The sequence below is a fragment of the Pinus tabuliformis genome, chromosome 3_2 (genome assembly GCF_031772625.1).
Source record: "Pinus tabuliformis cultivar Carrire ecotype Pingquan chromosome 3_2, CPIR1, whole genome shotgun sequence".
NCBI lineage: Eukaryota > Viridiplantae > Streptophyta > Pinopsida > Pinales > Pinaceae > Pinus > Pinus tabuliformis.
Window position 1 is genome coordinate 387,783,284 of NC_142302.1, and position 20,580 is coordinate 387,803,863.

At 38.6% G+C, this 20,580-nt stretch overlaps 1 protein-coding gene across 1 annotated transcript in view; it reads right to left on the reverse strand.

Moving 5' to 3' along the window:
* Positions 1–20,580, reverse strand: part of LOC149181035 (MAC/Perforin domain-containing protein) — a 79,780-nt gene that overhangs the window by 35,309 nt on the left and 23,891 nt on the right. The window contains exon 3 of the mRNA XM_089416421.1: positions 4,184–4,385. Coding sequence (XP_089272547.1) covers positions 4,184–4,385 — 202 coding nt within the window. The remainder of the gene's footprint in view (positions 1–4,183; positions 4,386–20,580) is intronic.

Consider the following 20,580-nt stretch of genomic DNA (forward strand, 5'->3'; position numbering starts at 1 on the left):
CCACCACCAAGGGATTATTACACTAAAATCATCATCTTACATTAGGAAAAGGATTAGATCACCATCAAATCATAATGTAATATGCCTTTTCTAACTCAAACTTAGGAATTAACATATTAATGAGGGTGCTAGTATCAAGAAACACATTACCCCCAAGTGTTGTCTAGCAAATGTGAATTACAAAGATAGATCACCTAGGAAAATCCCACAAAGAAAACATGAACCATCCCACAAGAGAAAAGGTCATAAAGAAATGCTAACCCCATTGAATCATCAACTGTGTCACCCACCACACATTCAACACATGAGGACCATGTAGAACACAACCTCCTAGTAACACCAAATAATATCACATCGTCATGCTAAAGCCATAAAGAAACTTCAACACTCATGAAACATATGCCTCATAAACATCAGCATCTAACCCCTAAGGTGGCTAGAACCATCATCCATGTCCAAGATAGGCATATATATCAAACCTCCATAACGAGATAATATACTCCAAATCCGTCAAAAGTGCAACCAAGGGGTGATCAACAAGGAAAGCACATGTGAGAGGACCATCAAGCAACAAGCACAATCGCCATTAAACCAAGGAGAAGTGAGACTCCACCATCCAAATAAATTCATGAAATGATATAATGCCATGAAGAGAGGAGGCACCACAATGATGGATGTTCCCAAGTTGATCCAACAACTCCAAGGAACAAGAAGCAAATCTCCATTAATGTGACAAAAATCACAAGGTGGAACCTCATCTAATATGAGTTGTAACAATTCCTATACAAAAGTATTATGTAAGTCCTCTAGAAGAATGCAAATCTCAAGAAATACTTGTCTTGTCAACCTCTCTCCTCCTTTTCTTGACCAAGCTACCATCTTGCCCATCCATGAAAAAACTTCACAATTTCTCTCATGGTTAATCCCCTCCACAAGATCCAACCAACATCACCCTAAAGTCTAGGCTACAAGGTCCAAATTTTGGGAATTAATGTGTAACAATCGTCACTGTCAAAACGAGAGATGTTCAACTTGTACAACAATGAGATGGGGAGGGAGGCCTCATCCCCAACTTCCATGAGAAAAGAAATTGGGATATGATAGAAGCCAGTGAACTAGTGAAGAGTACTTAGAGAATGTCCACTAACATGTGAAAACAGAGAAACCCTCCTTCAAGGCACAAGTTCTATCCAATCTCACCTTAAGTTTGTCAATTGTTCTCCACCAATTGGACCAAGGGAACCAACCTCGATAATTAGACCATTTCTATCTCCAAATCACATCAAAAATCTAAAATCTGGCTTTGGAGCAAGCCCAAGAGTTGTTTATGAGCTACACCGCCCTCCCTGTCTCCCTCCCATTCAACTATATTAAAGTTTCCAAGTAAACCCACACCAATATGCCTCGAGAAGAGTATCAGTCAGGCAATCCCAAAGCCGACTATAATTCATTGAATTACATGAACATATATGGAATAAAAAACAATCACCTTAGCTTTTAGCAAGCGACCCACTGTCCACACACCTATTGAGAGAATCTAAATCTGAAGACATAATGTTTGGACTTGGCCAAGGAAAGCACATGTGAGAGGACCACCATACCCCTTAACATGATTGGTACAACATAATGGCCCCTTCCAACAAGAGAACATCTTTTTGAAAACAAATTAGTCTCACAAAAAGAAAACAAATAAATTCAAAAGACTAAAGCTATGGTTCTTAACACTTTAACGATCAAATATTTTCCAGCTATATGAACTGAAAAACATAAAGTCAATAATACTGGTGTAACTTGCTCACACAAATTTCAGATATTGTACGTGTATTTTCAAAAAATAGTCAGAACACCCTATCTAATGAAGTCAGTTTGAGAAAAAATTGATGCCTCTTAAACAATTATATTTATCATAAGGCAAATGTTTGAAATTATAAATTGAAAAAGAAAATACTCGAGACTGATACATAATATAATCTTCTACAATAATAAACAATAATCTAGAATATGCCGTGCAGATTCAGAAATACTAAAGGATATGCCATGGGCCTTCTTTGATGGGGCTGCCTCTCTCATTCCTGCAGGGAGGTGCTGGGGGGCTCATCTATTTTTCAGACTCCCATTATATCTCCTCTCGGGCTGGGGTGGGACCAGTCACAAACAATTATGCGGAATTGATAGGCCTCAAATAACTTCTCATGAGAGCGGAAGAACACAACATTCCTAGACTGCGCATGTATGGGGATTCCCTACTAGTTATAAATTGGACGAAAGGGGAATTCAAGCAAAGGAACTTCAGGTGTTTGCCACTTTTCAGAGACATTCAAAATCAGACTCAAAAGTTCTCTTACATCTCTTTTGGAACAGGTTCCAATCAGCAGATACTCTCTCAAAGCTGAGGCTGGAGCTGGTCCCAGGAAATTGGAAGACTGCAGAAGCGAAAGATGGACATCAAACTGAACATTTTGATGAACCTTGGTCTGAAGTAGGACTGACATAATTTCCACATAGTGCAATGAGCGTTTTGATCTTTTTTGATGTTTTTTCACTTTTTTTGGACAATTAAATGAGCGCATTTATGATATTTTTTGAGATGTAATATGGGGCTTATATACAGACATACTACACTGATATTTATGCTGATATGTGGACTACTCTGCTGAAGCTTTTTGGCCTCATGGAAGGCAACTGTGCACCAGTGGTGCTCCTGGAATGACACCAACATATACTGATGTATTTTTATTTGCTTAATAAAATTACTGCTTTTTTTCCCTGGAAATAAAACAATAAACTAGAATAATACATGAAATAGATAACAAAAAAGAATTACATAAAAAGGATTCCAAGACTCCGATAAAATAATACTAGTATTCCAAAAAAAGGTTAATGCTGGAAGAGAAACAACCCTACCATACTCAACAAAGAAAAAATATGCACTAATTAGACATTAAAAAAACTATGATTTCCAAAATTGCTAAGCTAGAAACCATAGTAACTACAGTCTATAACAGATTTAAACTAACCAAAAAGGTAAATAGTTGATCGTAATTTTTCCCTGGAAAAAAAACAATAAAGTAGAATAATACATGAAATAGATAACAAAAAAGAATTACATAAAAAATATTCCAAGATTCCGATAAAATAATACTAGTATTCCAAAAAAAAAAGGTTAGTGTTGGAAGAGAAACAACCCTACCATACTCAACAAAGAAAAAATATGCACTAATTAGACATTAAAAAAATGATTTCCAAAATTGCTAAGCTAGAAACCATAGTAACTACAGTCTATAACAGATTTGAACTAACAAAAAGGGTAAATAGTTGATGGTAAAACCATATGACCCCATTTAGACATCCAATATGTGATATTAATTTAGAAGGTGTCCTTGTCATAATTAACTAGTTGAAAAAATGATAATTCAACCATCTTGAAAATCAACAGAGGTTATTTTTCAGATAAGAATGAAAATGCCTAGTTACAATAATCACATTGCAAGCAAAACATGAATTGACTTTTTTATAAAATATGTGATCCTTTCACAAAATTAAAGATACGATGCAAATTGAACACAATACAATTCAAACATATTCAAAACTTAACAAGGCTAACTTAACCTACAAGTATTGGTACATCAATCCCTTGCAGGCAAAAGGCAATTTGATTACTTCATAAAAGCATGCCTTCCACATGTAAGTTGCAACATAAATACAACTTCTGCATGGCATGTAAATATTTTTTTTAAGTTTGTTCAGAGCCCACTGATAACAAATTTTTCAAGATAATGATTAGCAGACTTTGGTTTGAGTAAGTGCCTAAATGTATGTTTTTATATGACACCAACCCCTGAAACAGAAACTTGTACTGAGAAAACAAATAGCAACAATATCTTTTTCACTGATCAGCTAGTTCACACTGCAATAGGTAGAGGTGCTAACCCAAATATTCCAAGACAAAGGGAAGTAAACTCTATAGTTTCCAGACTGCTGGTAAATCTAATAAATTTTACTTGTCTAATTTTCAAAAACCCCTAATTTGTCTTGACATAATCTTAGGATATCTTTGGATTGTCAATTTTCATTTTTTCATTACATATTTTTCAGTTCTATGCAACTATGCAATGAAAACTGTCAGATGTATATGGCCAATCAGCATAGTAAATATGGCATTGAAATGTAAAACAAATCTTACCTTATCTCTCTGAGATGTCGCTTCAGAGTCCATACTGAACCGCCAATCGACATCAGAAAATCTTTCATCTGCTTCTTTCTTTAACATTTTTTGCACTTCTGTTATCGGAAGATTTGAAGCATGAGGTTGTTTAACGTATATGACATCCTTCCCTCCCATTTTGACACCAACAATAACATGTGTGCCATACTTCTCAATAAATCTGAAGAGAATGCAGAAATATACAATTTAAAAAGTGCAACTTTTCTTTAGGTACATCCCAGATAAGGTGCGGGCATTCTTCAAATGTTCATATTAATAAGTTGTTGATTAACAAGTACAATGAACCAAATAAAATTTGCAATCACAACCACATAGTGATCCATCAGATAGAGTTCAATTAGAAACTTGTGGATTCAATTCTAAGATTAATAATCTAGGTTAGTTGAGTTCCACTTGTATCTTTTAAATCCCTCAGCTTTTAATTAGTATCCACTGAATAGATCCTGCATAATGGCACACACTATATGAAACAGTTCTCAGAAACTATTTCATTCTTTCCAAAAATGTAGCAATAGACTGATATATTTGTATGCAAGTACTGGACATGCAAAATATTGGAGACTACTAAATTAAATTAAAGCTATTGTGCAGAAAGGATTCGATTAGACTGTGGTAATAAGGTTTTCTAGATCCCACATTTTAGGTTTGAAAACTGCTTCTGATTGTTTTTATCACATTAAACCAAATTTCATACTCTAAATTTAAAGAATATCTGAATGTCACCAAAAAGAATAGTTGGTTTTGCAATTATACAAATTTTAATCATTGTGTCCTGGTAGATATGGTTCAAGTTTCAACCATGTGACAGGGCCAATGATTAGATGCCACACTACATAAATACTCTGTCCATGTTCTGTTAAATCATATACCTGAAATGAAGTAAAGTTTAAACACATAGAGTCTAGACTAAGCTTCTCAAATTTTTGGCCAAGTCATATACTAAGCCAGTTTGTATTCATCTGCAATTGAGAATGAATGTCCATTATATGCTTGGGCTCTGGAAGGAGCTTCCATTCAGCCTGTGCAAGTTTCCGAGTGCCTGGAATATTCTATAGCATATCTGGTATGTTCATCATATCCTTTGTTTGCAAATTCCACATTGTATATAATCAATTCATAAGATTCTTGTTTGCAAAATTCCCTTTATTAGCTCTTCTTTTAATACCAGCAGCTTACTTCCCCTAGGGCATTGGAATGATGGTAATGCTTGTTGCCTCAAAATCTAGCCGGCCTTGTTAAAGGCCTCACAAGGCAAAGGCCAGACCTTGTTGCAACAATGAGGTGGATTGCCACTGTCACCTCACGAATCCACCCCCGATCTTTAGTGGAATTACACTACATGGGAGGCTTCCCAGTTTTAACCTAAAGGATATTCTAAGTTAGATGGCTCAAGGTGATATGAATCAAAGGCTAAGTAAAGTACTTCTTCAGTGGACAAGGAAAAATTCTCTATGTGAAGGAGCAGCATCCCATATACAGAGCCCTAAAAGAGGCACTTGTGACCTAGGATTTCAAGATATAGATTAACAAAGGACTGCCTAGGCAAGCACCAAGAAAAGGTTTGCAAATGAAATAAACATCTAAAGGAGAAGGAGAACTTTCACATTAAGCCCTAAGTTGAAGTCCTAGCTAAGGTCAGGGTTTTGCTATGGCACAAATTGCATAGGGAAGATGACATTAGCCCTATTAGGGAAAATTCAACCATGAAAAAGGCCCAGATTTTGAGTGCCAAGGATCAACAAAGATGAATTCACACTACTTAAGCTCCAACGTCCATCCAATAAGTGCCTTAGATGAATTCCGCCCTATGCCCTAGCCCTAGCCCTAGTGGCTTGCCTTAAAGGACTTAGAAAAATAAAGGAAAATAAAGATAAAGGTTTTTATGATTTTTGACCACCACAATGATTCCCAATGCCTTTTCCTACTTTGGTGATGGAGTATTTAGGGCTAAATTTAAGGGAAATTGAATTTATGCTTGGAGTAAGGTGGAAAACCCTAGTTTTCACTTGATAACCCTAACTTTCTTCAATGAGGGGTGATATTAAATAGGGGTAAGCTCTCTAGGAGGTCTCGTATGCTATTTAAGGAAGACAAGTTTAGCATGCAACAATCAAGCAAGATTTTCCTTAAAAGATATGCATTTAGACATGGAATAAGAAAAAATCCAACATAAATATCACATGAAAAACAATAAAAATCTGCAATTACACTTACAATTATTCCAAGAAATAGCATTCTTTCAATCCCAAAAAGGCATCTCCAAGACACAAATCCTTCTCTAATAGCAATAGCTCCATAAAGATCACATCTCCACAAGTAGCGAGTTACATCTAGGCTAAGTCAAGCTCTCTAAAGGAAGCTGAAATCCACAAGTGATGATGAGAAAATAGAATGGAGTAATCTTCTATTTATACGAGGTCAATCACTTCCATTAAATTTGTCTAAAATCCATATGACAAGTTTAATAGAGTGTATATGAAAAAAATGGGTTACAAGCCAACCCAATAGCTCAACATAACAAAAATAAGACACAAAGGCCCACACGTGTGGGTCAAATTGTTGGACATTGGATAAACCAGCGCCCCCATGTATTTCGCGACATGTGCCTAACTGCGCCTCATGGTTCCGTTAACTCTAATGATGTGTCTGTTTACTAACACCTGCAGGTTTTGGTTTAACGGCAATCGTGATTCCAAGAAGTGGTATCAGAGCGTAGGTCAGGAGTTCGATACACACCTAGCTCGCGTTTGGGGGGGGGGGGGGGGAGATTGTTGGACATTGGATAAACCAATGCTCCCCGTGTGTTTCGCGACATGGACAAACCCACCGCCTCTGATGGATACTTATCCTTGGTGATGTGATCGTTGACTAACACCTATGGTTTTTGGTTTAACGACAATCGTGATTCCCAACAAGTGGTATCAGAGCCAAAGGTCTCGAGTTCAAATCGCACCCGACTCATGCTAGGGGGGAGCTTGTTGGACATTAGATAAACCAACGCTCCCCGTGTGTTTTGCGACATGTGTTTAACTGCCTCTCGTGGATCCATTAACTCTGACGATGCGTCGGTTTACTAACACCTATGGGTTTTGGTGTAACGACAATCGTGATTCCAACAAACGACATGCCCTTTTTAGGTAATAAATGCTTTGAAAATGCATGGAATGGGCAAGATGAATTTTCAATCATCATAATCAATTCAATGCTTGAGGGGAAGCCCTCAAATAATGCCTCAAAATACTTCCATGTGTCAAAACCCTACACTGCGTGCCCTGCATCATCTCCAAGGTGGCTAGAAGGATGATGTGGCACACTCTCTCTCAACCGTTGGGGCTCCAAGTGTCAGTACATGCCCTCCCATGTCATCTTAGGGATGGCCAGCCTCATATGGACTCTGAATCAAGCCATGCCCATCAAACAATGTCAAGGCTAGCCTAGGGGCATGCTTGATCCATTGGGTACATCATCAAGAATCTCCAACCCCAAGCAAAATGATCTCAATGTTCTAGCACCTGGGGATGCTCTACTGGGGTCATCAAAATGCCCAACAATCTACTATGGAGAGGCAATGTTGCATCTACAAGGTTATCACTGCTCTTTGGAAGTGTAGTATCACCTGGGCATCATGTGCAGTGAAAGCATGGAATGTGTGCCCTCGAGGCCTCTACTCATCTGTGAAGAACCACTTAGCAAAACCATCTCAAAATCGAGTGAAAATTACCATTCATTCGAGACAATGACCATAAATGCATCATAGCGGACCACACTTAATTGTTAAGGGCATAGTAAGACTTCAAACCGGGATCACCTTCAAATATCTAACTAGACCAAGTCTGATAAAAGTGTTCCCTACCTTGGTAGGGGTGACTAGATGGTCAACCATATTAGATGCTTCCAACCGCTAAGGGGTGGTGACATGTCCAAGGTCAACCCTTCAATTCATAATTGTTTGTGAGAATGGTGAAAACTAAGGGGAATGGCTTCAAGGGTAGCTGCCACAGTCATGGGACCAACAAATGGAGGTCCATCATTCTGTGTATAAACGTATGGAGGGAGCGATCGCGGAGGGATGAATTACCCCTTTCCTCAACCTGCTTTTTCCACCCCTCTAGTGCACCTTTTACTTCTTTTTTATAATGCTTTTGATAAAGGGCATACCTTAGGTGTCTAAGCTTGTTGTTAATGATGTAGCATTTATTTACCCTTGAGAATGAGTCAGTTTCTCACTCATCAGGGTTCGGACATGCAAGGGTTCCTTTATTATGTGATGGATCATTTAGTGCTCAGGAACTGGGTGATGGCTAATGAGGGGGTAGAACTCATGTTAGGATTTTACCCACATGCTAATTATTGTACTGACCATCTTTTGCTTCTTTTTTTTCTTTTTCTTTCATTGTGGCCATCTTATGCTTTTACCTTTCATTTCGTTACATCAAACTCCGGGGCATAGTTTTCCGACCTTGACTTAATGATGAGGATGTGAGGGTGCCAACTCAATGAACCAATTACCACAAACACAAAGGATGTATGTAAAATAAGGGGAATGATTAATAGTGAGGTATGGAATGGTCATGGACATGCTACTTCAATCCAAGTTTCCCAAGTAGCATCCCTCCTAAAACCCTAAGACCTCGAAGGAGGTCCCACTAGACTAGGGTCAAAGACTAACTCCCCTAGTAAGGTGAGAGAACAAGTTTACAGTGAAGATTGACCAATCATCTAGATCACCCATTTATCCATGTTAGAATGCCCAAAACATTAAGTAAAAGCATTTGAATGCAAAATGGTTCAAGCACTTGCCGAGGGGTCAACCTCCTTCCTTCAAGTGGAAAATTGGATGACGAGAGGTGTCTAACCGATGCAAATGGCGGAGAAATGTAGCATATCATCATATGCTAAGCAATGCATATGGTTGTTGGTTGGTTGGTTGTCCAAGATAGGAGAAAAAATTTCTCCTATGGGGTCACCCACTTTTCGTGGGTAACAATGCTCACATGTAATCATTTCTCACTAAGCACCCTCCTTAATTGTATCACTAGGTTATGGCTGAAAATCTAACCTAGTCAGCATTACTTTACATTACTTTAGGTGACTAAGGTTGGCCTAAGTATGCATGACAGCACATAAGCTCCTTATCAAAGGAGACGCCCCACCTAATGACGTGTATAAATATACAACTCATGCCTCATTTGTAACATCGTCTTGTATTGATCTTGTGATTAATTCTTTAGCCGAAAGGGATGATCTTTAGCCATTGGGCACCATATCTCTCATGTTCATGCTCTCTCTCTCTCTCTCTCTCTCTCACACACACACACACACGCATGTGTCCATGCTCCTATTGATATGATCTACACTTGAATAGTGCTGTTACACAACTGAAGTGTTCCCCTTGGCTGGGTTAGAGCTTGTTGAAGGTTTCACCATAGGCCTATGCTTTCAACATGGTACCAAACCTAATGGGAATCTTCCTTCCTTACCCAATGCTGGTTTCAGGGCTGCTTCAAATGAAAGTAGGTTTTTCAGCAATTTTTTGGGACAGCAGCAAATTTCTTGGACTTTTTCACCAACACCCTCGTTCACCAGTCTTTTGGTCTTTTCAGTGGAAGGGGACTTTCTGGCAGATTCTGCCCTTTTCAGGGCAGCACTCTCCCTTTTTTTTCCCTTGTTTTCAGCCCAAATATCACATTTTTCAGGGTAGAACAGACCTGAAACTAAGGGTTTTCAGCCATTTTTTATGCTATTTTACTCTCTTCACCACCAATGCCCTCCTCTTTTTGGTGATTTCTAGCTTTTCGAATTAATATGAGGATTTTTTTCTTTGCAGAACGGTGCTCTTCTAAGGCAACCATAACTTTCCCTCTATTCAACCAAAATTCACTGATCCTTTTTTCTGGAACAGTGTTGGTAATATGTGTTTTTCTTCTATTTAAGGATTTTTTTTCTGAAGACCTTCACTGGTGGCATTATAATTGCAGACCCAGGATTCCAATTTTATTTTTTCGAGGCCTTTAGCAGGGGTCCACCTCTCATATTTGATCCAGAGACATGCCTGGTGGCAGAATTTTCCAGACTATTCAGTTGATCTGAGAGGTTATAGACTAGTGGCATTTGCCCTGAGGGTTGCAGAATTAGGGCTTCTAGAATCTGGATCATCTCAGTTATAGGGTTTAAAAACTTTCTTGCAGGGTTCTCTTGATGTCTTCACAGAGACTTTCTTTTGTTGACCAGATAGACTGTTTTCTTTGCACACATATAGCAGTGTACTTTACAGATCAGGCTATACCAAATTCAAAAGATGATTATTTTGAACTGGATATATTACAGTTGGTGATGCAAGGCCTACCCCTCAAATTATGGCAATGATTCACAATGATATCAACAAGCCTACTTTGATCCAATTTCCACTAACAGGTCAGAAGGATCTGTCCCACTCTACTTCACTGATGATTCTATGGATGAGCTTATTTCAATGGATCAAATTGATTGCGTTGATCTCTATCCTTCACACTATTGTATTTGTCCTTATGGGGCATCCTATATGCAGCACTCTTTAGTGGCTCCTTTCAGATATCTGCTAGAGACCCCTTCACCCAATTGTGGAACCATGTTGATAATGATACTATGGTGTTTTGGGGAGGATCTGTGTTCAAACAGGTTGTGTTTAGCATTACAAGAGGTAGGTGCTATTTGATGTTTTCTCTTCCTGACCTCATGTCCATCTTGAAGAAGATATTATGGATACGGCCGACCCTATGTTGACATGCGTACTCATTAACCTTCTGAATTCTTTCTTTCTTTCTTTCAGTTATGGTCGGCCACCTTTCTGAGTTGGTTATCCACAAATTTTGTGTTGGTTGCAGCACTGAAATGAAGAACACAAGCACTCCAATCAATGATGTGGCTTGGATAATGTGGGAATTCATGCCTAACCAAGTATGTACCTATCCATTGGGCTTGAGTTCCAAACCTCAGCAGATCCATTACCCTCTATAAAACTATGAGTGCAGGTTTAATAAATCATATAGACAAACTTTGGGTGCTAAGATCCAAGTTGAGAGGCAAACAACGTGATGAATGTTCTTTTGGATGGTTTGGCTTAGGATCAACCATCCATGAAGTTAGAAATATGAGTCAATCATGAATCACCACACTATCCATATAATATTCAATTTGTTAGATTGTCGGGATCATTGAAAATTTTGAGGGGAAGAAAAAAGAGAAAGGAGACTATAGTCAAGGCCCTTTATTAATTCCCCTCGGAGCCTAAATGAGTTAGCACACACCAACTCTCATTTGTATTTTCACCTGTCTACATCCTATGTTTTGATCACAACCACTCTTTATGAGTGTAACCACCTCCCCTTCATCCCCTAAGGATTCTTAGGCTGAGGAAGGTGTTACATGTAGTTTAACCCAATCTCCAAGGTCTGTCATGAAGATGGGGTTAGCAAAAAGCCTCGTTTCGCAAGTCTGCAAAAATTGAACTCTGATACCTCCATTGTGTTCAACTCGTCGAGGGCTTTCAAGGGATATCAAATTTACCTCGATCCAGACCCTAGATAAAAAATTACCCTCATTTGAAGCTTCAGCCTATTAAAAGAGGTTGTCATGGAACTAGCCATATGGCGCCCACATGGCCTCCACATGTCCCTAACAAGTCAACCTATCAGTTGGCGAGAATTACGATAGTTGGCGGTAAGCAGTAAGGCGGCGAGCAGGTTCCATACTCAAGGTTATGCTTATCCCTACTCATGCCCTTTCATTGAGGTTAAATGGCGCTCGACCATTGCATCAACCTCAGACTAATTTGTTAAACTTACATAGTGTCGTCGATGGTCGATGTCTGAACTTCACGACATGGTTCCGTTGGGTTAGCGTTCCACCAATGCCCGCTCGGTGTCAACCCCACCCCTTCATACGAATAGGTATAAACTTTGCCACCTATCGATCCTAGCAGCAAACATGCACAAAAAACAAAACCAAGTTTGTGTTTAACACAAGGGCAGCCTAGACCGATAGCCCACAGCTACAAGCTGTAGATTTCAACCAAATAACTAGTCAAAATGTGTACACAATATGCATATTTCAATCACAGACCTTAGAAATATGGCGAAATGCACATGACTACACAATCTCTCACATTCAACATGAACATAATAAAAGTTAACTTTCTCTAGGGATGCATTAACATGCGTAACCATATAGGATATCATTCTAGTCATGAGTATAACAGTGAGGCTTTACTACTCAGGAATTCAACGTGTTCATAAACATTCAAAAGTTTGCACCATGCACAATATAACAAGAATCATCTCATTCCGTAAGAACAAGTACATAAGCAATCTACACTTATCTATGTTATTAAAGATGGTTGCTAATTGAAGGAGGGACATCGACTCTCCAACCAACGATAGGCCAGCTACACTATTATCTTTCTTGTAGCTGACCACCCCCAAGCCAAATCCAAATTCTACGCATATGCTCAATCAGGGAAGTTCATACCCTAAGGCTTAGTCGCATACCCAAGAGGAGTCCCCTATCCAGGTGATTTGACAACCTACTCTCTAAATTAAAACACAGGGCTTCACCCAAGGTTAGATGGGCTACTCAGTTCTAGGAGATTGAATCAACTACTTTTAGTGGTTTGACAGCTACCTTTTTTGTGGCAAGCATCGCTAGGGTCCGTGGTCCACTATCGAGGTGGTTTAACAACTCTTTCAACAAGCACCACAATGGCCCAAATCACCATGTCCAAGTGGTTTAACAATCAAGCAGCAAGCACCAAGTGGTTTCAAGCCATACAGCAAGCACCGCAGTGATTCAATCCTCCACCGAGATTCCCACTAATCACTCGGGCTTAGACACACTGTCTAGTGGCCTCAACACCATCATAAGGAATATTTTCCCAATTCGCGAAGCATAGGGTTCAATCACACCCAACATTGCTCCTTGTTTTCACACAAATTGCTTGACACAAAGTTCCTCAACAATGGTTCTACACAAAACTTCCTTCTAATCTAGGTTCACTAGTGTCCTTTGGCGCTCTACATGCTCTCTCCCTCCCGCACCAATCCTCTTTATTTTTTCATCAACCCCCCTTTCTCTGCTCCATTGTTTTTCCCTTGAGATTGTCATTCTCTCTCCACCACGTTCCATGAGGAAGGGGACAATATGGGCACTGTCCTTCGCCTACGCTGCCCACTCCAAAACTGCATTGCCTATCAACGAAGTTGATTGGTGAGGTAGTAGTCATGGTAATTAAGTGAGGTTGATACGGGCCTGATCACGACACGCCATGGGAAACCAAACAAGGATGCAACAGGCCTTCCCTAAGAGCTTGGGATCTGTATGTCCCTCCCTTCAGCGAACCATCAATTTATTTTCACACAAATTTACATATGTCCAAGATTCACACAGTCGTGTTTACATACACGGGATTAAGTAAAAAGTGTTGATACAATGAAGAGTTGGATATTATATAAACCCACTTATATTCAACTTCCTTATAAGCTTTGTTCTATGAGGTTCACATGCGTTAGATATTCATACACCCACACATCCATTGTATTTGAGCATGCTTGGTCATAGACAAGTTGTTTTGAATAATTGGAGTTGAATCATGTCACTCTCCATTCAATGATGACTAATCTTATTTGAGGTGGGTGTTTATATCTTTTCTCTATTACAAGATATTTGACTTTGTCTCCAAGGAGGATTTATTCCAGAGACCCAAAGACATTGGCATCTCAAAGACCCTTTTGTCAACCATCATGCATGTATATGAATTGGTCCTTGGTCATCTATGCACAATACATAAGCTATCCATAATTTATCCAAAGTACTAATGGGGTAAAACAAGGTTTCCCCCTGACACTATTTGGGATCAACATTGACGAGCTAGAGTCGTCATATGAGAACAAATAGGAAGGTGATGGTTTCCTTCTACACCATGTCTTGAATTCTATCTTGATGTTTGAAGATGATGTGGTCCTTCTAGTGTTTGTTTTTTATAGCATTCGAAGGCCTTCTGCATAGGCTAAGTGTCTAGCATGCAGGAGAAAAGTCCTCTTTAGGTGTTTGTTTCAGAGGAGCAAATAATATGATTTCGTTCCTCAGTTTTAAGTTAGAAAAAACAATGACTAATTTAATTAATTAATGTTGGCTAATTGAGTAATTTTCTAAGGATATATATTTAATTATTTAAGTGTCTTAGATCTAATCTCAGCCATTGATCTAAGTGGATTAGGATTTAATCCTAGTCGTCTATCACTTTGGAGAGTAAGGGTTAGGGATTTTGCGTAATTTGAAATTATAAAGAGAACTTAAGGGAGAGGATGAAGACACACATTGCATTGTTGAGGAAATGATTTTCTCATGAGTGAGAGGCTCCAGTAACTAAGAAGAAAGAGGAAAAGTGTGCAGCTGATTTTGGGAGAATTTGAGAGAGGTTCGAGATTAGGAGCAGAGAGGCAGAGTTTTTGGAATAGGCCAAGACTGTGACGAAAGGCCAATATTTCTAGCCAGTGTCGTTTGAGGAAGGGAGCTAAAATTTTCCCTAGCATAGCCATTCAAGTGGAGGAAAAAGTGGAAGTCGAGAAATTTCCAGGGCCAAATTATCTTCCAAAGCAACCATTTTCAAGGGGAGGTGAATTCCTCCTTGGGCCAAAAACTCTTTGGGTCATTTCTAGGTTCTAATATTGCTACATTTTCTGTGTAATTTCTCTATGGGTCTAGGCCCTAAATTTTTCCAAATTTCAATATAAAGTGGGGAGATTTATTGGGTTGAATTTTTGTTGTCTTGTGGCGATTTCCTATTTATTTGTCCCTATAATAACCCTTTAATTTAGTTTTATAAATTCCTGAAAATTTCTATGGATTTGCTTCAGAAAAACACACCATAAATTTTGCAAAAATTCAACCGATTATATTGCAAACCCTAGCTATGTATTTGAAATTGAGAGGAAAATTACATTAATTAATTATCATCTAAGTCAACTGTTCGTTTATAATTTTGAGAGGAAAATTACGTCAAAGCTCCTCGGCAACTTAATCCCTCAGCATTTATCAGTTTAACCCTCCTGGAAATATTAATTCAACCCAACTGAAGTAGCAATTTGGCCCTCCTATAAATAATAATTTCAGCCCTCTTAAGAATGAGAATTCAACCCTTTCGAAAATGTCAATTCAGCTCTCATGAAAGCACCAATTCGGCCTCCCTGAGGAATAACAATTCAACCCATTAAATTTATCAATTTGGCCTCCTTTGGAAATAATAACCTAGACTCGTCTGGGAATAGCACCAGGAGTTCTATGGGTTATGGAGTTGAAAAACGATTAAGAGGTAGTGATTACCACTGCCAACCAATACATGGATCGAAGCAAAGTAAAAGACATTATTAACTAGTGAGATATAGCAGTCAAGAAAATGCTATCTATTTCCAAAGTAGCAAGTACAAAGTTTGGTAATATTAGCTACTAAAAGGCTTCCTAGGATTGTCAAACCTCTTCCGCAGTACCCTCTGATACCTAGTTCAAGTGGGAGTAACCTTAATCTCTCACTGAAAAACTATGCACTCTGACATTCACTCCAATCAAAAAATGTGGGTGTGATGACAAGAAAATTCAAGAGAAAACAATTGCCAATAATAACGTCCAATCCTTCTCCCCACTGCCCCTTTTTCCATTATACAATAGGCTTAAAGGTTTACAAAGATAACATAGCTTTCGAAATGGAATAAAGCCACTATAAGTCAAAGAAAGACTCCTCTAAAGGAGCATGGACTCTAGAAGAGGAAAGTGCTATCATAGTCCACTTTTTGTTAACGAAAAGCTTTTCCATGCCATGCACTTTTATTTTGATAAAGATGATCTATACAAAATCAAAAAAGTCCAAAAAAGTAGCTTTCCTCCAAAGCACAAAAGGTATCCCTAAAGCACACACTTTTCTTCCTTCATGAGAATAGCATGTACAATGAGAAAAGTCAACAAAAGCAAGATTTTGTTATTGCATGTACTTTTCTTCCTTTGTGGGAGCCTCTTCAAGCAAATTGGATTTTGCATTTTGGCTATGAAAAGCATCCTTAAGTTATGCACCATAGTCCTAGACTCTATTGCATAAAAAACCTATACTACTCGAGAACTAGTACTGAAACCTCATATAAACACAAAAATACCTTCTCTAGGTGGAAATTTTCATTTGTTAGGGAAAGTCCTGGGATCACTAAATTCTACCTTTATCTTCCTCATTCCCAAAAATTTGGATGGTATCCCTTTCTAGGATTTCAACCAATCTCGTGTTGTAATGTGATCCACAAGCTTGTGGCCAAGGTTCTTACTATGTGTTTAAGGCTTTTTCTAAGCGAAGTTATTTCTGAGGAAGAATTTGGCTTTCTATGGTAAAGGCAAATTCACTATGCAATGTCAATAGCTCAAGAAGCAACCCACTAAGTAAAGGTTTCAAAACAGCTAGAGGCAATTATAAAACTTGACTCATCAAAATCTTATGACCAAGTAAGTTGTATTTTCCTCCATCTTTTTCTTTCGAAGATGTGCATGAATTTGGCCACAGTCAACTAGATTATCGTGTGTGTTCAGTGTGTTTCTTTTGCAATACTCATTAATGGATCCCCTTCTAGGTTCTTTTCGGCCTCAAGGGGCCTAAGACAAGGGTGCCCTTTATCACCCTTTCTATTTCTAATTGTGGCAAAGGCTCTTAGCAAGTTTATTAACGATGCTAGGTCCAAATGTGATCTTAAGGGAGTTAATGGTTTAGACGAGGAAGCCTTGTGGATAACATGTTCTATTTTGCTCAAGGGGCTCAGAGGGATTTTTCTTCTTTAAAAGCTATGTTCGATCTTTTCTACAAAGAAACAAGTATGGAGATCAATTTTGAGAAGTCATGTTTTATTCCTTTCTGCCTACCTGACTCTTCTCTTCAAAGGGATATGGATCCTAGTATTCAAAACCGACCGGGTCAAACCATTAACCAGTCAAACCAGTCGATTCAGTAGCCTGCGTGACCAATCCAGCCAATAAACCTGGTTCATCCCCTTGCAGGCCTAGGGTTTGCATCAAACCAGTCATAAACCAGCCAATTTATGACAAAACCAACTGATTTTTCCATAAACCATCCGGTCCTATCATAAAACGGCTAGTTCATTATCAACGCAACCACAGACCCCATGCATAGCATTTTTAGGCATGCGTGAGTGGCTTTGAGGGAAACTAGGGGTTGTTTCCCTCCAAAAACAACCCCTCCAAGCCTTTAAAAGCATGCCTCCCCTCTCATTTTCCTCACACATCTCAACCCTAGCAATGTTGGCAATCAATGGTAATGTTAAATTCTTAAAGTAAAAGTGACATTTCCTTTATCTTTCATTTTCATCCTTTTACTTGAATTTTTAACATTACCATGAAATGACTTGGGATGTTCCAGAGTGGTTTCGACCTCATTGAATTTCATATGGAAAAACTAGAATTTTAGATCTCACTCAAAATCCAACAAACTTAATGGTTTACAAGATTTCAGGATTTGGGGGATTGCAATGTTTCCATTTGATTATGTCATGCGTGAGGGTATGAGATTGGCATTTGATCAAGAGCATGAAGTCCTTCAAGTACCTTGATGTTGGTGGCATTGATTGTTGACTTCGTTGATGTTGGTGGTATTGATTGTTGAACTCCTTTACCATGGCCTTAACAAAAATGTACCCTTCACTCAAAGGAAAATAATTGGTTAGGCATGCTAAGCTTTTTCTACCATATTATAAGGTTGAGGAGATGAACCCTTCACTCAAACAAAAATCATTGGTTAGCCATGTTAAACTTTTCAATTTCTACCATACTATAAGGCCAAGCAATCCAAGTCTGAAGACTTTGAACTAGACGATGTTTATGTATCTCTTGCTGATGATCCCATTTCTAGTAGTGTTGAATCAATGATGAGTTTCATAAGTGATCATGTTGATCAGTGATTTGTAGTTTTGATCTCTAGTTTTGTTGTTGCTACTACTACTATTGAGGTTGCATAGGAGTCTGAGGGGTCCTTAGACTCTAAGCCAGATGATGTTTATGTAGCTCATGTCGATGATCCCATGTCTAGTAGTGGTGATGAGTTTGATCATGATGAGGAGTGAACATGTTGATCATTGATATGTAGACTGTACTAGGCCAATGGCCCCATAGCTTGCAACATTGTGTTTGGACTCTAAAGGACATATAGAGCCTCATTGATTATGTATTTTGTTGTTGATATGTATTGCACTCAATGCCATTTTGATATATTCACATTTACATGGTATATTGATCAGCGAACTTTGCACATTTTGTCTCTATTGGTTTTGAATCATGGTTTTAAATCTTAAAAATAGTTTTTTATTAAAAAAAAAAATATTTCATGTATTCTTTTAAAGACCAGTTCATTGAGATCTAATCAGTCTGATTTTTTTAGTTCTAGTTCAAAAACCAGTTTGATAGGTTCACTGGTCCGGTCACCGGTTCCAGTTTTGAATACTATGATATGGATCTCCTCCTTTTCCCTCAGAGAGAGATGGATTATGGCTTCAAATATCTTGGCTTCTTGTTTGAAACCAAAGAGTTATAAGTTTGTTGATCGACTGTGGTTGTTCAAAACTTGATCAAATTTCCCTTTGGGTCAATCAGCTTCTTTCTCAAGGGGGTCGTAAAATTTTGCTTAAGCCAATTTTGGAGAGCATTCCAATTTACTAGACTTCAATTATAGCAGTGCCAAAGGGCATTCTCTCCAAAATAAAGAAAATCAATTTTCAATTTTTCGAGTCAAAGTTGAGACCCTCAAGTGGCATCCCCCTTGTCATATGGAGTCAAGTAGCATTTACAAAAGATCTTGGCGGCTACGTGTTAAAATTGGCAACTAGGGCCAAATTCCACTTTGGGCAGGTCTTTTGAAGAAGATAATTATGGAATTGAATTCCTCTTTTCGAGAGGACCAAAAACGACCTAAAGATCATCAAATCTGGATAAGGAGAAATGGGTTTTTGAATTTATGCCCACTCATATGTAAATTGTCAAGGTTGGCCTCCCTTCCATGTAGGCTCATAAAACCTTATGGACGTGTCACTTGAACCCCCAACGATTGTATATATAGAGGCGCCTACAACCTCATTTCACACATCAAATGGCAGAAAAGTATGTCTGAGGTAGCCAAGTTCAGAAGGAGGACAGAGGAGTTTTTGTTTTGGGCTCTCTTTTGTCACAGGGTCGAGGTTCTTATGAGGACAGCCGCAGAACTTAGAGGAAATTCTAGGCACTTTGTATGAGGTTATTTGTCATCGCAGGACCAAATACAAGAGCAAAAAGAGAGGCTGAATTTGTGTAATGATTTCTAAGCTAGTTTGTGATCATCTTAAGGCTGCTTTTCTAAATTGTTGTTTCAGGTAGGGCCACAGAGTCTAGACCAGAAGGTTGAGAATAGCTTATCTTAGATGCAGATCAGCCCTAAGGGCCAGTGAAGGGAAGCTCCTTATATGCTAGGGTTAGCCGCAGTGGAATGGAGGTGTTTTGGGTTGATTGAGTGAGACTGCAACATACAGTAAGCAACCCTAACCAGAGCATGAGTAACTTCAGTTGACAATGTGTTGGAGTTGCAACTATTGAGCCACTTTCTTGTCTAAGGTTGGACTTTCAAATTAGCAAGTCATTTTGACTTTGATCTATTGTACTCTCTCTGTGCTGAACATCTGATATTAATAATAAGAAGATTTGATCAAGGGTTTTCCCCATCTTGGGGTTTTTCCCTGGCTTGTGCCATATTATTGTGTCCTCTTGTTTTCGTCATTTATTGCATATGTCTTTTTTCAGTTACTGACAATGTGATAAATTGCTAATTGATTAACAAATGGGCTAATATGGAATATTGAAGCAACTGTCCTAAGCAAAGAACATGTCCTCAAATTAACATGGTACCAGAGCTAGGAAAGGACATGCCCAAGCAAGAGTAAAAGAAAAAGCAATCACAGGAGAAGTTTATTGACAAGTCTCCTCCCTCTGCCAGTCTGAAAATAACACAACATGAAATGGGCTATGAAGTGCACATTTGTTTTGTTTATGTTGCTACAAGGAAGGGGCCTCGAAATCTTCAAAATAGGAAGAATGGAAGCAGAGGGAGATACGTGTTGGGAAGCCCGAATCAGTAAAGTTCAAAGTACCCGATGATCTTTGTGCTAGAAGTCGAAGAGGATAGTCAAATTGCCATTTAAGGCTGAGCATCTTTTAAATGGAAGGATCTAAGGTCATATCTTTGAAAAATATATGAATGTATGTTTGTGGGATCGTTTGACTACAGGATCATGTCTATTTCTTTTGTGCTTACATTA